This window comes from Sparus aurata, chromosome 8, assembly GCF_900880675.1.
Source record: "Sparus aurata chromosome 8, fSpaAur1.1, whole genome shotgun sequence".
Taxonomy (NCBI): domain Eukaryota; kingdom Metazoa; phylum Chordata; class Actinopteri; order Spariformes; family Sparidae; genus Sparus; species Sparus aurata.
The window spans coordinates 12,511,209-12,532,651 of record NC_044194.1 but is presented as its reverse complement, the minus strand read 5'-3'; the positions used below and the strand labels follow the sequence as shown (position 1 = coordinate 12,532,651).

The window sequence follows — 21,443 nt, the reverse complement described above, 5'->3', positions numbered from 1 at the left end:
TGAAACATGTTCTCTTCTTCTTCAGCATGTAAATGTGGGATAAATGCATAATTTAGTGTGACGCTGCTCTGATGTGTCTGTGTGGCCAGCTGAACTGGACCAAAATGAAGAATGAAGACAAAGAGCTTCGTGTCGATCAGCGCTTTCAAACGCACCACTTTCTTTCTTTTTTTTCTTTTTCTGAGCATTCTGCAGAAGCAATCTCCAAAGTCCCAGAGCCCATTTCAATTTGTTTGGTCTTTTTGAAGCTCCCATGATAAAAACGCGTAGAAACTAAAGTACGCTGATTTTTTTATTTTATTTTATTATTCTCATCTGAACCGAGCACCAAACATAAAGCTGATGAAATCAAAATGTTGCTTGATTACAATTTTCAAATTATTTAGATATTTTTCTAGAAAATAATGTGATTCTCCGCACCGACAAATGAAAAAAAAATAGTCGGTATAGTTTCATATGTTTTATTAATTCCACTTACATAAAATCATATCAAAAAATATTCAAAGATCAAGGGTTTGTTTGTTTTTTTTCGTTTCGTTTTACAACAGTACACAAAAAACTCACTATAGGCATCAAATTACAAGACAGTGAAGCCGCCGGACACACATGCGTCCTGTTGTCGAGGCTTCATAGAAAACTTACCTTCATAAAAAAAAAGAGAGAGAATATTTTTCAATTCACATGGCTTTACATCACAGGTCGACAGTAACATCTAAAGTCCCCTAGACTACACTAATAAAAACCACACAAGGAACTACGTGTGACATGCCATGGACACGTTCATTGTAAAAAGCGAGAGTTTTTAAAGCAAGCACCCGTTGATCGAGAGGTTAAAAGTCGCATATTATTTATTTTTTTAAAGCCTTCACATCACGTCGAACAAACAACATGTTTGTTGGGAAATAACCTGGAGATTTCCCGTCACGCACAACACAGCGGGGGAAGAGAAAAAAAAAAGTGAAATTTCCCCCTTTTTTTTTTTTTGCCCCTTTATTTTCGGACTCGCAGCGGGCAGGTCAGGCGCAATTAGCACCGACACCAAATATGTGCATGTGGTTTGATTTGATCAAATATCAGTTTTTCAAAATCTGCGACCCCTGTCGTGTGTGAGCCGACACCTGAGAGGATGGAGACTGGTCGAGGCTCACCCACATTTACGCACTGAGACGCAGACAGCTTAAAAAAAAGAACAACTGGTCCCTGATGTCATGTTTATTTAAAAATGGCTTTAAAACATTTGGCGATTTTGATGTAGCCTATTGTGCTCGAAAACGGCGATTCAATCTACTTTTTTTTTTTTTTTGTTTATCCTTCAAAAACATCCTCTTTTTGCTCAATTTGCGCCCCTGCCCACCGCTGTGTGAAGAAAAATTTCTCATTTTTGCTGCTTTCCTGTCAGTTTTTTTGAGGTCTTACTAAACTGTAGAAAGCTGTGCTTGCGCTGTAAACTGTCGTGTTGCTTATTTTAACCTTACAGTAGAGATTACACATGTCACATGAATCAAGTCACAATCTCAGGTGATTGGCGGAGTACTGTCTGAGGTAAAAAATGAAAATGCAATTAAAAGATCCACAGACCATCAGTTTTCACGTGTGGTAATGGCGGGTGAGTTACCTGCTTGCATGTAGGCTACTTAAAGTAAAATATTTTACATTACACTCGCAGACGTCGGCGGAGCTCAGCGGCTCGGCTGCTTGTAGTTGCCGTTGATCTCCTCCGAGATGTTGACCGCCTCCGCTCCCAGCGGTAACCTGTCACTGTACTCCGAGCCCACCTCGAACTCCTCCGGGTTGGTTTTGGACGACGACCCGGGGATGGACTCCGTCACCACGCTCCCCTCGGCCTCCCCCTCTCCATCGTCTCCCTCCTCGCCCTCGGGCTCCCCCTCCCCCTCGCCCAGCTCGCTGGGGTTGAAGGTTTTCTCGGACTCCACGAAAGACGCCCTGCGATCAAACTCTTCGGCCATTTGCTTCTCCATCTGATCCGGATTCTGAGCTCTCATGATCAGCTTGTAGGTCTTCCCTTGGTACTTGTACAACAAATGGCAGCAGGTGGCCCCCAGTAGAGGCACGGTGGCCAGACCCAGAAGGAAAATGCTGACAACCACGATGATCAGCAGGGAGGGGATCTTCTTCCTAGTTGTGAAGACTACTTGCACTTGGCAGTCCTGCCCCCCATAGGTGAGACAAAGTGTGTAGTTGGTGCCGGGCTGTAAATCATGGAAGCGGTAGGCATTAACCCCCTCCTCAATGTTGGACCACTGAACCATAGAGTGTCCGTTACCTGTATTCACGCAGAGGTAGAGCATGTCTAAGGTGGTTTTACTGGATGAGGACTGGAACAGACCCAAAGGCTCTTTATTCACAGTTTCCTGGTTTTCGGCATGACTGAGATGAAGGTTTGACTTGCTGCTGGGAAGCTGCAGCGGATTAAGCTGCACTTTGGCCTCCGTCTCTGACACCTCCAAAGCAATGACACCAAAATCAAAAGTGTACTGCTTCAGGTCATCCAAGCTCAGGTTGAAGGCGTGATTGGAGATGTATTCACTGCTGTCTCTCACACCACACTTGCTGGCAAAGCTGGGGTCTTTTGCACCCCCTTTGGGGCCATCAACCACGCCGGAGCCGACGCTTTTGTCCGTCCCCTCTTCATGATTGCTCTTTGTGGTTTTACCATCCTTAGTCCAGTTGATCACATTGTTCTTGGAGTTGTCGGGCTCTGCAGGCTTTTTAATAGATGGACGGATCTTGTCCACAGTAGAGTCGGACTTTGAGTCGCTGGTATGTTTTTGGGTGGCTGCCATAACCACTTTAACACCACTCTCCACTTTACCTAGATCATTCACCGCAGAGCAGCTATAGTTTCCATCTTCCTTTTTACTCATCTGGGGGATGATGAGAGAGCCGTTTCTAAAGATGAGGAATCGATTGTTGGTTGTTTTATCATTAATTGGCAAGTCATTCATCTCTCCATCAGAGGGCAAGGGGAAGAGATAGTTTTGATTTCCTGCGATCACCTCCCAGCTGACCTGCGGTTTGGGGCTCCCAGTCGTCACACAATTTAAGATAACCATGAGCCCTTCGAAGAGCTCTGTGTTCTCAATGTTGGGCTCGTATGTTATTTTGACAGTCGGGGCACTACACTCCAGTTTGGGAACGTTTGTAACCAGTGTCCCCTTCAGGTGTTCAGGGGCCTCGCACAGAATCAAATTGGGCTCGGGGACGGAAATCTTAGTAATCGCGATCCAGTCCCTGAGCCACTCGAGGCTGCAGGAGCAGGTGAAGGGGTTGTTGAAAATCTGAAGGTGTGACAGGGAGGAGAGAGCGCTGAAGGTCCCCTGCACGATGGTGGTGAACTTGTTGTTGTTGATGCGCAGCGACCTCAGGTCTTTGAGGGTGGAGAAGGCATCCTTTGGAAGGTTGATCATCTCGTTGTTGTTCATTTTCAGAAGCTGCAGCGCCGTGAGGTTGTGAAGGTCCACCCACGGAAAGTTCACTATTTTGTTGTGGCTGATGTCCAGGTTACGGAGCTGGATCAGGGGGGCCAAGGTGTCCGTCTCTATGGTAACAATCTCATTGTGGGCCAGCCAGAGAGAGGTGACCTGCGTGATGCCGACGAAGCTTTTACTTTTCAGCAACTTGATCTTGTTGGCGGAAAGGCTCACGGTGGTCACGTTGGAAGGGAGACCCACAGGTACCGACAGCAGGTCTTTGTAAGCACAGTCAGCAAACTGGTGGGCAAATTTATCCTGGCAGCTGCAGAGCTCCGGACAGCACTGAGCAATGCCAATCAGAGTAGTCCACAAGGCCACGAGCTGCAGGAGGCGCCTCGCCATTTTTCTGCACCTGCGAGTAAGAACAAACAGACATTAGCCAAAGGTAACATCTCTATCAGATGGTCACATTGCATCCATTACGTCCATTACAGAGGCGGAAATGTACTGTGGAAGCTTTTACATCTCATATCAGTTGAAATGTTTCTCACTGAATGGGCTGTGCTTGTTAAAGGGGCATTAAAGCTCCTTAGCACAACTCAAAATTACATTAGAAACTCGTAAAAACAAAGAAAGTGGAAACAATAACCATTAGGTTGAAGACTACAACTGCTGCTGTCACACAATCTGAGGGCATCACATGCAAAGTTCCCTTTTGTTTCGCAGGGCACCAATGCACTGCACGAAAATATAAATGTGTGCATGTATATATTTTTTTTAAGAGCGTCTGGGACATCCGTGCACTTGATGAAAACATACATGCTGCGTGTCATGTTTGCAGCAATGTGCGGGTCAGTCGGTGCCTCCTGCTCTGAGCGCGTTTCCACAGTCCGGTGCGGACAAACGGGCGCTGTCTACAGTGATGAAACCTTTGATTTGAGCAGTCAAGTCACACACATTTTACTTTCAGCTAGAGTTAAAAAAGAAAAGAAAAAAAAAAAAGCATAATTTTCATTATCAGTGTACACAGAGGTCGAGCTTTTTGCACGAGCAGATGCCCTTGTTATTGATCACAGTTGCATCTGACCCACAGGGCGATTTGTTCCACCTCAGCTTCTATTTAGATTCTGTTCAAACTCCTTTTTTTTCATCTTTCACCTTCATTCACAGCCTCATTCACAACTGGATCATCTTACCTGTCCAATGTTAACTTCAATTCCTCTTATTAATCACTCTCGGAGTTTAGAAAAATCAAATCAAATCCTCTGAAACAACTTTTAATGGTGGAACAAACTCGGGTCCTCGTTTGTCGCGGGTCCTTTCACATGACTTCTGCGGGCGTCGACGGCGGTGATGAAGGGCGGAAGAGGGGTCATTTTTCCCGGTGAGTCGCTGTTGCAGTCCGTCGGCGCTTTTTTGCTCTCCGGCGAGTGTGGGAGCCTGCGCGCGTTCCCGCCGCCACGGAGCGAGAAAACGAGGCGTGAACGCGCAGCCTCTCCCATCTCTCTCCCCACTATTAAAGATACAGAAGCTCCGGGTCCCTCCACCCTCCTCAAACAAAAAATTCATAATTTAACAACCGATGTTTAATTTATCAGCCCGACCCCAAGCGTAATCTTTGACCTCATTCGGTTTGGCTGCAGCCTATTGTCTTTGATTTAAGGCCCGGAGTTTGCAAAACGCACTGACAAATTTTAAGGTTAGCTGCAGATACCATTTCCTGAACTGCTGCATTGTATAAAAATAAATAAATACATAAATGGCACTTAATAATTAAAAGGAAACAGCACAAAAGAAACAAACAAAAGGACTGAATCCAGAGGAGAGAACACAGGCTCAAATCTTGAGCCTCGTTAAAGATCATTTGATGGCATCTGAATGAAACAGTGACGTGCGGACTGATTTGTAAGCTTTGGTGAATGTGTTACAACCGGAAGTGTCATATAAAGCCAATACAAACCGATTTAAAGTCGATCATAAATGTCTTATTCTTCATCCTCTCAAAGTTATTCTCAGGTGTGCACATGGAGGCTGCACATGCTTATTTGTAGGCGAAGTAATCCACTGGTTTGTTTTGAATGTTTGTTTTTAATCCAATTATTATTATTTTTAATCAACATTATTGGTCATTGTTGCTCCTTAATCATTTGAGTCATACGGCTCAGTGTGAGTGTTTGACGGGGGTTTGTTTCTTGCTCAGATGCTGCCATCGTCTGGTGAACTGCAGCATGGCCTCTGTGTCTCCTGGCGGCTCAGACAACAGACCACCAGGCCTTGACAGTACGCAACAAATGTGCAGCACACCCCATGAAATGAGTGACAGAGTTGTTAATGAATGTTTTTTTTATTTTTATTTTTATATGTGACTGGAAATCAAAGGCGTGCTCCCACCATCCCAGTGTGTTTGACTCCTTCTGGTGTGTCCAGAGTTTAACGCCAAGGCAATGAGGACACTTTTGCCTTACCTCACTTTGGGCTGAACCCTCAAATGGCTGATTTGGTGGTTGATTCACTCAGACTGCTTAAGCCTCAAGGGGACCTGGGATTGCCCCCCACCCACAGCTAGCATTGGAAGCATGTCAGGGATGGATTTCCTAAAACTCCAGTGTGCAGGATTCAGTGGCATCTAGCGGTGAGGTTGCAGGTTGCAAGCATGCAGGAGAATCTACAGTGGCCGCTAAAAACACAGAACATTTGAAATGCCCTCCCTGGAGCCATGGTTTGGTTTGCATGTCTTGGACCACTTTGGAAACAGAAGACTCCCTGGACTCCCTCTGTGTGAAAGTCTGATACCAAGTTTAAAAAAGAAAATAATTTTTATTTCAGGTGATTGTACACTCATAAAAAGATAACCATTCATATTGTATTTTCCATAACGATCTCCCTCTAAATGTGGGTGTTGTTTCAGACAAACTTGAAGAAATATGAGCCTGTCCTCTGGTTTTAGGGTTAGGGTTACAATTTAAATTTAAGCTCAGTTTAAGGTGAAGGCTGGTGTTGTGATCAGCTCAGTCTTGTGATACCACACTGACCTCTGCTGTCATACGACTGTAACTACAGACAGAGGCTTTAATGATTCTTGTACTATTATGACCCTGGGTCATTATTATGATGATGCTCTGTGCCTCCTTCTCCAAGTGTGTGAGCAGTCTACTCTCAGTGTGTGTGTGAGTGATTGATGATTGGCTGGAGCCGCCTGATTGCTGCTCCAGGATTGGTCAGAGGCAGGAGAGGAGCCTTTTTGAAGCACCGGCTGACTGCAATTCAACCACATCCAATTGGGACTGTCTAGTTTTAGTAGGATTCTGTGTTTGTGAAACCTAGAATAATCTTAATTCTGAGTCTTTTTTAAATTTGTGAAACTAGAAAATTGTGTGTGGTAGCCCAGCAGGAGGGAGAAGCCTTTTTCTTTAACCCTTTATCTTGTGTTTTTCCTTATTTAGGTAAGATTTAGTCTTTTTGATAATATTTTTGATTTGCATAGGGAAGGTAGGGAGATAGATTTTTTTGTTTGTTGTTTTGGCTTTCTCTCCCTCTAAAGCAAAAATAAAAGTGTTACCTTTAAATATAAATTCCTGGTGACACTGGCCTTCTTGGGAGTGGGAAGAATGGGGAGAAGCACCTCATGTTATGTCTCTGATTCTCCTAGATCAGGGGCCTAACATTTCTCACATACCTGCTGCGCATCTGTGTTATGCTGTACATTTGAAATTCACCAAAGTTTGTTTATTCACAGGGTTGGGCTCCGGCCAAGGACCATGACTTTGGTTTCCTTAGTGATTAAGGGGAATGACTTGTGTTTGTTTTCTGTAGCCTGTCTCTCTTCCTGTAGATGTTCCTGTTATAGGCGCACGAAAGGAAAACATGGGGCTGTATGCGTGGTCCAAGTGCTCTGAGGATCAAGGTCCACTCACAGTCGTATCAGAGTGCAGCACAGCTCATGGTCACCACGCACAGTTAAGAATGTCCTGCTGCGCCAACCGGATAAAGAGCTGCTCTTAAAGGGTAGCTCTGTCAATTTGACACATCCTAGTGTGTCTTGGAGAGTACTGCATATGGGGAAAAAAAGTGGCTAGGGACGAAGCTGCATGTAATCTGATCAAACACCTGCATGTCGCTCAGTGGCTAAGATGCATTGTGGTTAATGTAGGCACCAGAATCTTGCATGGAATGAAAAAGGCAATATATCTGGTGCTGCTGTATTGATAAGGATCTACAGTGTAAATAGGGTTGCTTTTCAAAACCTAGTGCCTACATCACCCACAATGCATCTCAGCCATTGATGGAGGCATTTTATTAGATTTACATGCAGCTTCCTCTTGAGCCACAAAAGGGCTTTAAACTACTTTTTCCACATATGCAGTAGTATGCCCCTAGACCTGTAAACACACTCTAATGTTTTAACTTGGTGGAGTTACCCTTTAAGAGATGGGGATACGAAAAGTACAGAAAATCATGACACTGATGTGTAGTTATACAAGCCAAATACAAGGCTGCCAACAGACCATTTGACACAATTTTGTTCTTGTCTTACTGCTTGGGTGGATTTAATTAAACAGGGCTGCTCAAGCAATAACTTATGCAGACACCACAGACTAATTATGTAACCACAAATCCATCCCTCTATCCATCATCTGTAACCACTTGTCCTTTCCAGGGTCGAGCCTGGGCGGGAGCTGTTCCCAGCTGATATTGGGCGAGCAGCAGGGTACACCCTGGAATATATTACATGCTTGACATCTCCTCCAGGACTACGAACAACATTCACTGCAGCCAACAGTCTACAAGCCAAGTTAACACCTAAACACAGGAGCCACTTAACTATCAGGTCAGGTGCCGTGTCATCTCCGGCTTAAGCCAAAGACTCTGATCTTCATTAAAGTGACCTGACAGCCAGACACATGAGCAGTTGCGGGGGGTCATCTGCTGTGAAAACAGCAGTGTTGTAACCTCGGATATGAAACAATGACACAATTTGTGGTTTTCCACTTCTTTGTACCGTGTGATGGCACTGATGTGTTGAAAGGTTACACATCCTTAAATTGTGGATGACAATCCAAACAAACCAACATGGTTACAGCAGGGTTTGTTCGCAAACATGCCGAGATGGCAGTGGTTTGTAGATGTGTAATCTGGTTGTTCATCTTGGATCCAATAATTGTCATCAAGCTGCTGGTTGGTGAGAATTCAGGATTTCCAGCAGAGTTGTTTTGGAGAGATGGCCAGATACACTTCTGTTCTGTTTTGATGTCCTTTCCTTGGGTAAACAAGATGTACTCACTCAGTCATCACTAGCAGTGCTCAGACTTTTAGATCCAGGAATAAGACAGATTAAACTAAAGATCCTTACAGTGTCGTCTTCACTCTGATGAGATTGCACGTGGGTCACTGAGTGCCACGCCTGATGAAAGCATGATCCTGTCCCTAACCCACTAACTGACAAACGACATTCTTGAAACCACTCAAGACCCAGTTCCATGAGAAAAGTGTTTATTGTAAAAAGCAACAAAGTAGTACTAAATTTCTCAGGTTCAAGCAGTTATAAAAAAAATATAAGATTTATGACATTACAAGTATTGCTAGGACATATAAATTGTAAATCCAGTGTGACTCATACATACAATATAAGTTACAACAGTACCAAAATACAATTTAAATAATAAATATTCTTAGCTTAGTGGTTATTGTGTGACCTCTGAAAGAAGATGTCCGATATCAGCTAACTAAGTGAACTATAGCCAGATATTTCTCTAATTGCGGACCATGATTTATTGCATTGCATTATCCCATATTTGTTTCTTGTGGTGGTCAAAACTATCTCCTTCAACCACCATCTCAAATCTGTTCCACCTCAAGTGCAATGTGGCAATTTAAATGGCAGCTAACATTAAACAACCTATATGTGTATTAATGAAACATTCAGAGGAAAAAAAAGTGCAGTTTTCCAGAAGTGGATGTGAAAATGAAACAAGGTGCTTATTTTAGAAGTTAGACACTGTCTAGCAAAATGCTTTTTTCTCATGGCATCTCATGAGAGTTGAAAGAACAGTTGAACATCAGGGGGTCCCTGGAAGCCTCCACCCTTCCCTAAATGCCTGTGTAATTTGTTATCAGTGCACTGGAGTGGTCACAGAGGAAGTTTACACAGGAAGTTTACATTTTCCTGACCTCTTATGGACCAAAGAGCTGGACTCAATTTGTGCCCACTATACTACCACACAATTGCAACAACACCACACCTACGTACTGCTGACTGCTCTGCCTTTGGCTCCCTGACCAGAAGCCTTTGCACAACGATTTAATGGTATGCTTTGGTGTTAGTGTTACAGTAAATACACAGTCTGAGCCATCCTTACTGTAAAAGGGCTTCCTTCAGATTACCTGTTACATCGTAATCAGCTGATCCAGACGAACACCATTATAGCCCTTCAGGCCATTCAAACTTTGCTCCGCTGCTGACCGGTTGTGCCGCTTCCTCCCATCCGACCAACCTCTTTTTACTCACCGGCTTCTCTTTCAAACACAAAGCTTGTTCCTGCAGACTTGAAACAAACCCTTCCTGCCAAACACAGCTATGTGACCACTCACACCAATAAGGATTTAGGCTCATGGTGGGAGACTCTCTGCTTGAGCCTTTGAGTTGCAAGCTACACTGGTGTTTTGGTGGATTTTCTTTTAAAGTCTGCATCCTGGCCACAAGGACAAAGGGCCCTGGAAAGGTCGACTGTAAATAGTAATTAAGGCATACCCTATCTGAGAATCCCCATCAGTGCTACAGCCAGTCCGACAATCAGCCATATCTGCGGCACAACAGCTGATGCATCATTTATTCTGTCAGGGGTATTGCTTCTGCCATCCGTAATTTGGATCCTTTGCTCTTGAAGCTGATAATTCTTCACCGTTTTGGTGTAGTCTTTCTCTTTGGAAACACACTTGTAGCTGCCATAGTTCTCTTGAGCCATGGTGGGGATGAGGTGAAGGCAGTTAGACTGCATTTGCAGACAAGGTCTCTGCTCGTCTCCATGTTCCCAAATGTAGGTAGCGTGGTAAGAGTCTATAGGACAGGACAGGTAGAAAGGGACACCCAGGGGGACTGAGTGAACTGTCAGTTCTACTGGTGATGGTGAAACGGTCTCCCGTTTGGTTCGCCGTGTTTGATTATTTTCTAAAAGAAAAGAAGATAAAATGGAGATGTGACCAAAATGTTTTTAGCCCTTAGCAAGTGTGCATTATGAATAACAGCCTCATCTTTAGTTACCATTAACTGATGACCCGCACACACGTATATCCCCATTCATGACATCTTGAATACCTTTACTGTGAAAAAAGACAATCCACACATGTTTCATGAAGTGCATTTTTTTGTAAAAGATGAGTTACTTTGAAGTTCCCTGTGATGATCTTTCTAAATAAGAAAAACAAATGACTGCTGTCCAGACTTACGGGACGGTCGGGGTGCATCCGGATTTCGTCCAGGCGCAGTACGGGTCCCGGGCCAGAACACAATCTTCACATGAGACGTTGTAATCCTGACACCTCCGCAGGTCGACGGTAGAAATTTTCTCTGAGAAACCCACCACTAACTTTTTCTAAGCAAAGGGAGGGGGAAAGAAATGTAATATTAATTCAAACCTGCAATAAAATATTTTTATGGGCACAAGAGTGCAGCGCAACAACCCGCAAGCATAACACTGAAACATAATTACCTAATAAGACTGTTCTAGGGAATGTGCTATTAATTGGCTAGTTATATGTCCTTCTGGCTCTGTTTTGGTGTCCTCCAACTAAGGAGGGCAATTCCTGGCTCTTCTGCCACTGAATGCTTCACTAGTCGTCAACTTTGTCTATCTGCAGTTTGGGTGCATTGAAGGTAGGTGAAGGTAGACGTATAATTTGTTCTTAAGAGGTTTTGTTTTTGCAGAAATTAGTGGGTTGCTGTGGCAGGAAATGTGGGCGAAGACAGTGGTAAGACTGAACCAAAACCAGCAATAGGTCATCTTTCTAAGCAGCTGATTATAACCCATATTTACATTTATTCTTAGGCAGCGACCTCTTGTGGGCATAGGAATAATGATGGGAGCAAAGGAAGAAATCTCATGGCATTATTAAATTCCAAACCACAATGTTTTCCCGAACCTAAACAAGCGCTTCTTGTTCTTTAAAACTAACCAAGTAGAATTTGGGCCAAGATGTAATCAAACTGCGATCGTTTTAAGATGTTAATCATGAGATGAATGTCTGGTCCTGGTCACCGGTACTCTCCAACAGACGGTCATATGTCATGGTCTTTGCGTCATGGATATGGTCCTATGTCATTTTTGGCACATGCCGTCTGTCATTTGATCCAGTTGATATTAAAAATATTGAGCTTCACTACTGCTCAAAAATATTCAATTGTGAGAAATCAAATTTAACTAATATTAAAAAAAGTTCTCTCACCTAGGAGCAGAGGCTGACAACAAAAACTACAGACAACACAGCGAAGCACAATTTTTAGCATTCAAAGTGGCAGCGTACCTTTTTGGAGTCAAGTTTCATTGATTGTATGTTTGACTGGCTGGAGAGCTGTGTCTCAGAGATGATGAAAGGTTTGGACCCAGCCTCTAACACTTTATGGATTTTCCCGGAATCTGTTGGAACAGCAGGTTGGAGACAGTTTCAACAGAGCGTACAGACGATGCGTGATTACAAGCCAGGTCAACAGGAAAACACCCAGGGCACGAATATCAGAATAAACTAAGACCTTCAAAATGTTGAGCAGTGTATGTTTTTCAAACAAGAACATACCAGTGGACAAAAGCAGGATGTTATACATGTGCTGGTCGGCTGCCTGGACACGATCCACAGCTATTTTGGTGTAGTTGTTGCTGCTGATGTAAAACGGAGCTTTATAATGCGTGGAGTGAACCCAGTCAGTCATTTCTGGGTGATCCTTCACCATATTGACAGTGGCCAGAGGCAGGTGTCTGCTGTTTTTCACACACTGAAACACACAAGGTTTTGTATATTTACAGGCATATTTAAAGTGGTTTGGGGTATGCATGCCCTTTGGAGGATGCTTAAGCAATTAGAACATCGTTCTGTATAGAGAAACTGAAGATCTCCAAAGTTGTATATAAATGAGAAACTTTTTCCTCGAGCTGAAAGCTGTATAGATGTTGGACGGCTGGAATTCTTTACAAGACGTAGCAAGACATCCACATAAAATGGAAAAGCAGCCATGACTCACTGAGTGTACTGTTTAGTGCAACAAGCACAGCTATGATGGAGAAACCCCTTCACCTCCCTAACTACAGGCCTGAACGTAAATAGACTTTACATGAAAAAAAACTACAATTGGAATCCACAGATGGAAACACTGAACCACCCTTGATGGGTGTAAGCAACACAGACACATTGTTTCCACGTTTCCACCCATTTATGTAACATGTTTTTGTAAACGTTCCTTCAGTCCTACTCTGCGACATGTGATATACGCTGATGGACTGACCATAGTGAAAGTGAATGAATGCGTAAAAATAAAACCCTGAGAGGAAGCATTTGTTATCCACGCGTCAACACAGAAACAAAACACATTCTTACCGCTCCCGGCCTCGGAGTGGGGATTTTATCGTTGTAGCCCTTGAAGGTTGAGTTCTCAAATATTTCTTCCATCACCCCCACCGAGTAGACACAGACTGCTGTTGAGTTCCTTTAAGAGAAGTGAGATAGCTGAAGTTAGAATAAAAACATTTTTTATCTTTTCATTAATTATTGTTTTAACCGTGGTAGATGTCAGGGTTATCATCGTGTCCCATTTTCTCATTCTGTTTGTAAAATAATGGCTGATTACAAAACTTTTTTTGCAAAACTGAGTAAACCTCAAACAGACTGTCAAAACATGGTGCACAAAAGAGCAAGTACCACAGGCATGCAACTCGACTGATAACGTTTTTTTTGGAGCGGTTTTTTGATGTTAATGACAACCCCTTCAATAAACTTTCAGTTCAGAGCCAACAGCCTTGTCAGTTTTCCAGATTCTTGGTCAAGGTGTTGAAGGGCAGCTCCCTCCGCCAAACTACTCAACCTGTGACAAGGGCGAAAAAACTCATGAGATCTCCGCTTTTCCTGCTTTGATTTTGAGCATCCTGAAAAAAAAATAAACACTGAGTGTGTCTCTTCCGTGCATCGCCAAACTTTGCAGAAGTTTTGTGTGAAGCTGAGATTTCTTGGAACAAGGAACCTTTGGAGGACATCTGTGCTTTTCCCCAGGCTAATAGCAGAAGCATTAGTAGTAATGAGTGTGTTCCATTGCCCGCCACAAGTAGGTTTTTCAAAATCTGTATTTCTGACTTCCAATCTAAAAGCGTCTCACTGCATCTGCTCGGAAAAACTGTCTGCAAACTTAACAAGCAACTACAGCAGCCAATTTAACAGTTAAGGGCTCATAAAAAACAAAAAGACAGGACAAGTAGGCGCCTAACATGTCGTCTCAAAGACTTCAATTGAGTACAGATGAACTAAATTAGGCAAAAAGTGACGGAGAGATAAAAAGTAATTGTTGCCGCCATACTGCTGTAATGTAATGAAATGTAATATGTGTGTTTATGTTGGTGCACAACGTAATGCAGCATAATTTCAAAAAGTACAGAAACATTGCAGGAGCTGATCATTTCTGATTGGTTGAGTACCAGTAGGAGTAATCTGCAAACCTGTTTGGTTTTTGTTCATTTTGCGCCGACAGACCAACACAGAGTTACAGAAGAAAGCATACAACAGATGGATCGCCCTTTAATGTGCTTGTATAGTCACATGCCAGCAGTAACTTTCTCAGACATCATGGGGCTAATTTGGCTAATCTTTGCAGGTTTTTCGAGAGAACCTTTAAGTACTTTCAAAAAAGGTTTCTGGGACTAAAAGTGGCAGATACGGCAGAAAAACAATGCTTAAAATTAAATGAGACAATTTTATCTTGAAGACTGGACCCAGACACAAGAAGGTAAAAGTAATAAATAAAATGAACTCAGGAGCAGATGTGGAATCAGTCCTCTGATATTTTTTATCAATCAAGATTGGTAACTTGGACAAGCTTGTTGTTATCAAAACCTCCTCTGCAGCACACTGATCAGGTCCAGGGTTAGTTGTGTCTCCATGGGCTAAAAAAAAAAAAACATTCAAAGTGTTGAGCTTTCAACTTGAAGTGACGTTCATTCTGTGTCACCCCGTCAGCGTGTTGCTAATTGTGTTGCTTAGTGGACAAAAAAAAAAAAGGGAAGAGAAAGTATCTAACCAGCTGCTTGTGAAAAGTGCGTAGATTTTTGTTTCGTGCCAGTCATCGTCGTGCACCACATAGACGTCTTGGAGACGGTTGAAATAGAGTGACTCGTCTGGAAACCCGCAGACGAGCCGGGCCTTGAGGAAAGATGTCCACATGTTCTGGAAGAACCTTTTTGATCCGCCTTCATCCACCTGCAAAATGATACCAACAGATTATACCAGGAAGACTGAAATTCATCCGCTGAGGGTTACTCGGCAGGACCCTGATTACATAAACCATGAGATCCAGAACAAAAACACCTAACCGCATCGGCAGGTCTTGTTGTCTCAGATGTCAAATAACAAGCTTTTTGGAAAGACTCCATTTCCCCGGAATGACAGCATGAAGCCTACTTCGTTGGTACAGGTGGTCGAAATGACACCACCCCGCAGCAGATGGTTGCATTTCCACATAAATCGTGTTGGAAACATCTATCATGCCTCGGCCACATTCACAGAATAACAGGTTATCATTCTACCTACTACATTTTTAATACCCTGTTGTTTTTTTAAGCACCAGGCAAGTAAATAATGAATCTCCCATCCTGTCACATCATCATGACGAAGGCCTTTTCCAACAATATCAATGACCTTCTCTATTGAAAACTGTAAATAGTGGCCCGACCTTCATCATTGTTCCACATCAAATGTGAAAGTCAACATCAAAAGCTACTGGGTTAGCAGATGGTTCCCTTTCATTTCCTTTGTCTGGCAAATTCAAGAGGGGATCAAACACTCCCACTGAATATGATTCAAGATTCAGCTCTAGTAAAGCGTCCCTTTCTTCAGTTTCTGTTTATTCTAATGAAAAGTAGAGGAGGAAATTAAAAAGGTGGCAGAATATCACACGAAATCTACTGAATGCGTGTAATGTGATCTAATGAAAGCGAGTGAATTGTTTGTGTTCATGTGTGAAGTTGAAAAAAATAATCTCACTTCAAGGTCCATTTAGTAGATCCTCTGGTGCTTTTAATCATATCCCATGACATTTATCAGCAGATGGAAATAACAAAGTCAACATTTCCATGACCACTGGGCAAACTCCAACTCCCGATGAAGATCATTAGATGTGATTGACAGCTCCAGAACAGCTACTGATACGGATTTTGGAGGTGAAATAGTTTTTCTTTTTAAATTGGTATACTGTTTATTCATCGCCCCCAAAAGGCCACACTCTGTCTATCATCCAACCAGACTAAAGCATGTTGACCAAAAACAGGTGGATCAATTCCCAATATTGACATTATACTCACCATTTAATATTGTGATTCTGGTCCTGGTTTTACTTTATCTGGCATCATATCCAAACAGCGTGGTATAACCCACACTAGACTAAACTAAGGAACAGAATGAGTCATTGTCTGACTCATGCAATACTGTCATCCCTCGCAGCTACACCCCATCAACAGCCTATAACTACTACAATAAAGCAATAGAACCTCTCCTAAACAAGCGGCCATCTGTTCATATAAGTTAGAGTCAATATGAGTGCCATCCACCGTCCATGTTACTTTAACAAGATTTGGATGGCTATTACCTTGATCACTAAAGCTGAGCTGAATAGGGTTGTGGGGGAGTTTACTGCTGCAGTCTGGTAAGATTAGATCTCCACTGACGTACGTGTCCTCAGGTGTGCAGCGTACCTTACAGACTCTGGCAACCCTCGATATCCAGGGGTCAGCCTCCGGGTTTTGATCCAAGTTCTTCTCTCGGAAGAAGATGTAGATTTTCTCGTTGTCAGGGTCCTCCTTTCGCTCCACCCAGGAGGCAGATATGAACGTGGGCTCTGTGAGAGGAGGACATGTTTGCTTAGTGCTCCACTGTTTACAGTGCAATGTGGTACCAGCAGAAAACATGTGATGGCAAAAGCTTGGCATGTGAGAGCAAAACAAAGATACCAAGCAGTGGGCCAATACTTAAACAGGTGCATACTTTCAATGTCAGATAAGATAAAATAATAATCCGTGCTGATTTTTTCTTTAAAATTGCATCTTTTTTTGTATTTAATTAGGTATGTTGTCACATGACAATACCATCGGGACAGTGAAGTAGCCGTCATGCATTATGAATCACCTTCTGTCATCTACCCACCTGAGACCCAGTTGTCATACATCCAGACATGAGTTCTGCTGCCAGCTTTCCTTCTGAACTGCAATGAGCTTCCGTCAGAATCTAAAGGTGCCGCAGAATATAGATCCCCCTCTAAAAATACCACAGGAGAGATGCAACAAGAAAAAAAAAAAAAATGAGCAAAGCCACTTTTATTATTTAACATATTTATGTGAAAATGCACTGGCACGCCAACTCCGCTGTCACACATGACTTGATGCGGTTACGTAAGCCTGCAGCCCCCAGAGTCACATTTTTAAACCTTCAAAAATAGTAGCTGGCTGCGCAGGAGGCTGTGATTAACATACCTACTGTGAGAGATATGGAGTTCTGTGTGTACACGAACGGAGAGATGCCTGTTCCTTCGTAGCTCTTCATTATTTCATGCGACTGATTGTTCACCGAGGAAAACTGCAGAAGAACAGAAGGTCGGCGGAACATTATGATAATTAGTTGTAGGCAGCTGTGTTGGAAAAAGAACAAACCGTGAACAGCCATCTGAAATTACAGACGGGGAGCTACTTAAAGTGTAATCAGAGCCACCAGACAGCGGCACACTTTAATCAGCTTTGCCCTGCTGAAGTGAAATTACCTCACCTCAACACCAGCAGCATGTCACACAGATGTGATGTTAAGTGCAACACATTATTCAGTGATGGATGCAAAAAACACTCACAAGCTTCCAACACTGTGGTTTGTGTCCGTTTGTGCCGCAGACAAACAGGCTGTCCTGAAACTTCTCAATGACAGTGATGACATTTTCACAGGGACCCTGCAACACAGAGCCTGTTATCACACACACACACCGCTTAGATATATTTCATTTAAACTTGTTGAGAAGCTATTGGTGATCACATGAGTCACCCTTAGCTAGTTACTAACCTTTTCACACTGTTGGTAGCCTGTTGCATTCAGGGGGAATTTCTGCAGGGGACATCAGAGGAACATAATTAAGTTTCCCCTTTAGATTTTAAATAAGACATAAATGGAAACATAACCAGCCATTTCAAACAGACCTTATCACTCATGAACAAATAAAGAATGTTGTACTTAAAGCTACGCCCAAAAAAAACTGATGTGTTTCTGTTGGTTGCACAATGTTTGTTAAATGTGCTGGATGAGAGACAAACATGATAAATCTGAAAACCCCTCTCAGGTTGTTTTTTTTTTTCTTTCTTGAGTGAAATATACTCCACTCAAGATGAGGCCTTCTGCTCAAGTGGCTTCAGCTGCTCATTCATTAGCGGGATGAAGATCTCAAGTCCATCTTATGGTCAAGACTGAGGCCACACTGAATTTCTTGGAAAATGACCGGGAATCATTAGCATCACTTATCCCCTCTTGAGATTTATAATGAATCCATTTTTCTGGATCATTCTCGAGAGTTTGACTTGTCATTAGGGTAGGTCAAGTGCAGCAGTTTATCAGCAGCACCCAGTCACAAGAAGCTGCATATCAGCTGGCCTTAAAAGGGTCTACTCTGTCTCTGACCATGAAGTGCTGCCAGACACACACATCGTGCCAAAAAAAAAGGTCTGTCGCAGCCATCTGCTGTACAGTTCAGCATGTAATTATGAACCCAGCTGCAACCTCCACTGTCACCCTCCATCAGGCTGGTAGCTCATGAATAAACCATTAAAACAACTCGATGAAGTGGTTAGTGGGGTAACAAAATAAAATAGATATGATAAAAGATACATGTCCAGAGTCCAGAAAACACCCACCTCTATTATATGAAAGTCATCCACATCAAGTTTTAACACAAAGCCAGTCCCTCCAACATACATCTCCTCAGAGTCTTCATGATACAAGAACACGCTGTGGTTCTGACGGACTTGGTATTCAAAGCCACCATTGATGATATCTGAGAGGGGAGAAAAAAGATGAATCACATTATCATATTTTAATCCTGGGAGCATGTGAATGAAGTGAACCCTGTGAGTGTCTGCATTGTGCACTGACATGACAACAGCGGAGTCAGAACTGAACTAGATATTAGCGGGCTTTAAAAAAAAAAAAAAAAAAAAAAAAGGATTTGCAGACAGGATTAACTCTGTAAGCGATGGGCTTTGAAACGCCTGAGTGAATTCCAGACAGTGAACGCAACCTCGACCGTTACAGAATCATTTGAACTGAGTCAATAAATCGTGTAGGAGTGGCACGTGAACGATACCTTTGCTGAGAACTCTGGGGTCTTCTTTGGATCCAAGGGTCGGCGTGTCCTTCAGTCCAGCGCTGAGAACTAGTAGAAAATCCCCAACGAGCCAAATATGAATGAACACAAACCGCGTCATGTTGCGCATTATTCAGTTTGCTAACATGTCTGAGGATTCTGCACGCGTGAGATCCTCCTCGGTCCAACTCTACCGACGGTGTGGGAGCGTTCGCGCCCGGATCCAGGGTCTTATATAGACTCCTCCCGCCCGGAATTCCTCTGTCTCTCTCTCTAAATATATATTGAGAGACTGATGTAGGATGAAATACCCAGCTAAACATATGCAAAATTTAGATAATCTTGGATGCTCTCAAAAAGAAGATTTAAGATTAAAAAAACGTAATCGAGCGTGACGCTCCTCGTTTCATCTACCTGTTGCGCTGACGCAGACACGCCAGGGGCTTGAAATCACGCACAGCTAACTCCCATTCACCATTCTGTCAGCGGTCATATTCATCCCTCCGTGTTTGTTTTCCTCCCTCCTGGTTTGTTACCACCGGCTCCACACCTGCGAGGCGCATCATGTATACAGGACTTAACTGCAGAGCCGCTCTGCTGACCAGCCAGAGGCAGAATGCGCCAAGGTTTCTCCTGTGGTCGCCCCTGCAAGATCGTTAAATTTCGTCGATTTTGCAGTCCACTAAACAGAGGGAACAGACTCGAACATAGCCTGATTTTAAACAACTAAAATAGGCGATGGGTATCAAAAGAAAAGTAATTAAATATTCTGTATATGTATACAGATACAGTGGACAGGAGTATGTTTATTTCACATATCCTGCAGTTGCAATTTTGGGGAAAATTGAATGTTGCAGGCTGCGTGGAAGGCGACACTACAGCAAGAAACGTGGAAGAAAGGATGCACATTTTTAGAGATGCTTGTGCTTTTGTATGTTTGTGATTTTAACTTACTTTATGACAGCTCCACTTTGACTCTGATGGAGTGTGTAAACGTTTGCTTGCACAATTAAAGGCACCCCCCATTTTCCCCCTGTGAAACCATTTTACCATTCAAATGCAAATCTACAACCACACATCAGAAGGCTAATACATCTTGATGGGACTCGTAAATACCAGTGGAATCATATCTGACTGCTCTCACATAAAGTTGAGAGGTGGTACAGTTGCAGACAGTTGCCATCAGGCTCTTCCTGTTCGATCCAACAGACAGCCCACAGAAGGAGCATTAGCTCTGATGTAAACAGATAGTAGCCCTACTTAAAGTACATTTCAATACATTTTAATGCCCGAATGGCTCTGACTTTGAAGCCGGAATCTATTTACTGGACCAGCTGACTCACTGAAACTCGCTGAAACATTTCCATCCTGACTGGTATATTTCCTTTTCCATTTTCCTCTTCCACATTTTTTTTCTAAATAGATACATACAAACATTGGCACAAAGTTGGGAAGTGCTACATGCTCTTTTGTTTCCAGCTTTCAAGCAAAGTGGTTCAAGGTTCCCAAATTGGTTTAGTTCCAGTACGTATCAACTCCCATTGCACATTACAAAGAACCTTGTATCATGCTGACATCGGCTTTACTTCCCACACACTCTGTGTAATTGTAATAATGTAGCAAAAATAAATGAAAAATACACCTTTTTTCCCTACTAATCGAATTATGTAGAAGAGCAGTGAAGTGGTAACCCTTTGCTAGAGAAAATAAAATAAAATGTTGCTAGTTTTAGATTATATGGTCAGACATAAGCAATTTATTCCCTTTGTTTGGCAAAAAAAGCCATTAAGGCTCAAGAAGACGAACTCTATGTTAGCGAACAAATTGTAATAAAACTCCAAAACAGAAATCCAAAATGGACTTCTGTGAGATCTGGGAGTGAAAGTGTTGTACAGTCCCCAATCACAGATGGAGTGATGTGGAAAAAACATGCATCTAGTTAATTAGCTTTACTAGTTACCTAGGTAGAATCACATATGAGCACACCACCTGGGAGGAGGCAAAACAGTGTCGGGAACTCTCGCTCAATGCCATTTCTCATTCACTATCATCAGGGGAGTCTGGAATTTCTACAAGGTCTGCATCTTATCTCAAACTCTGAACATCCAAGGTCTTTTCACACAAAGCATCCTATGTGTGGGGGACTCACAAAGGGCCTCTGAGGTTCATTTCAGTGCTTAAATTAAACATTGTGTCTAATACATTGCTACTGCACACAGCATATGAAATTATTTTGTGTTTAACCATGTTTGATTGCTGGATTACTTGTGGCCCCAGACAGAAGCAATGTATCACTGGCGACAATGGTAAATGGTAAATCTGTCTTTGACTCTGTGTGACTCATAAAATGTTTTTTAAAAGCCCAAGGGATTTATTTTTGAATTAGACTTGCCTTGTGACTAACACGCTGTCCTATTTTGGCCAAAAGAGAC

The 21,443-nt window shown here is 42.8% G+C and overlaps 2 protein-coding genes across 3 annotated transcripts; both read right to left on the bottom strand.

The window, feature by feature from the left end:
- Positions 1-445: 445 nt before the first annotated feature.
- On the bottom strand, positions 446-5,299 carry islr2 (immunoglobulin superfamily containing leucine-rich repeat 2). The gene is made up of 2 exons (XM_030425192.1): positions 4,631-5,299; positions 446-3,846 (listed from the first exon to the last, which is right to left on the bottom strand). Exon 2 carries the CDS (start codon positions 3,834-3,836, stop codon positions 1,680-1,682), a length of 2,157 nt encoding a protein of 718 aa, XP_030281052.1. The 5' UTR covers positions 3,837-3,846; positions 4,631-5,299; the 3' UTR covers positions 446-1,679.
- Positions 5,300-8,907: 3,608 nt separating this feature from the next.
- On the bottom strand, positions 8,908-19,558 carry sema7a (semaphorin 7A (JohnMiltonHagen blood group)). 2 transcript variants are annotated; one of them, XM_030426400.1, is made up of 14 exons: positions 19,012-19,558; positions 18,563-18,702; positions 17,721-17,762; positions 17,515-17,610; positions 17,147-17,249; positions 16,821-16,931; positions 16,373-16,515; positions 14,704-14,882; positions 13,017-13,125; positions 12,222-12,417; positions 11,952-12,064; positions 10,878-11,023; positions 10,693-10,751; positions 8,908-10,599 (listed from the first exon to the last, which is right to left on the bottom strand). In XM_030426400.1, exons 1-14 carry the CDS (start codon positions 19,139-19,141, stop codon positions 10,184-10,186), a joined length of 1,983 nt encoding a protein of 660 aa, XP_030282260.1. In that variant the 5' UTR covers positions 19,142-19,558; the 3' UTR covers positions 8,908-10,183. The 2 variants fall into 2 exon arrangements, with proteins under 2 accessions (XP_030282260.1, XP_030282261.1); XM_030426401.1 differs by lacking the exons at positions 18,563-18,702; positions 19,012-19,558 and adding an exon at positions 17,855-17,881.
- Positions 19,559-21,443: the final 1,885 nt, after the last annotated feature.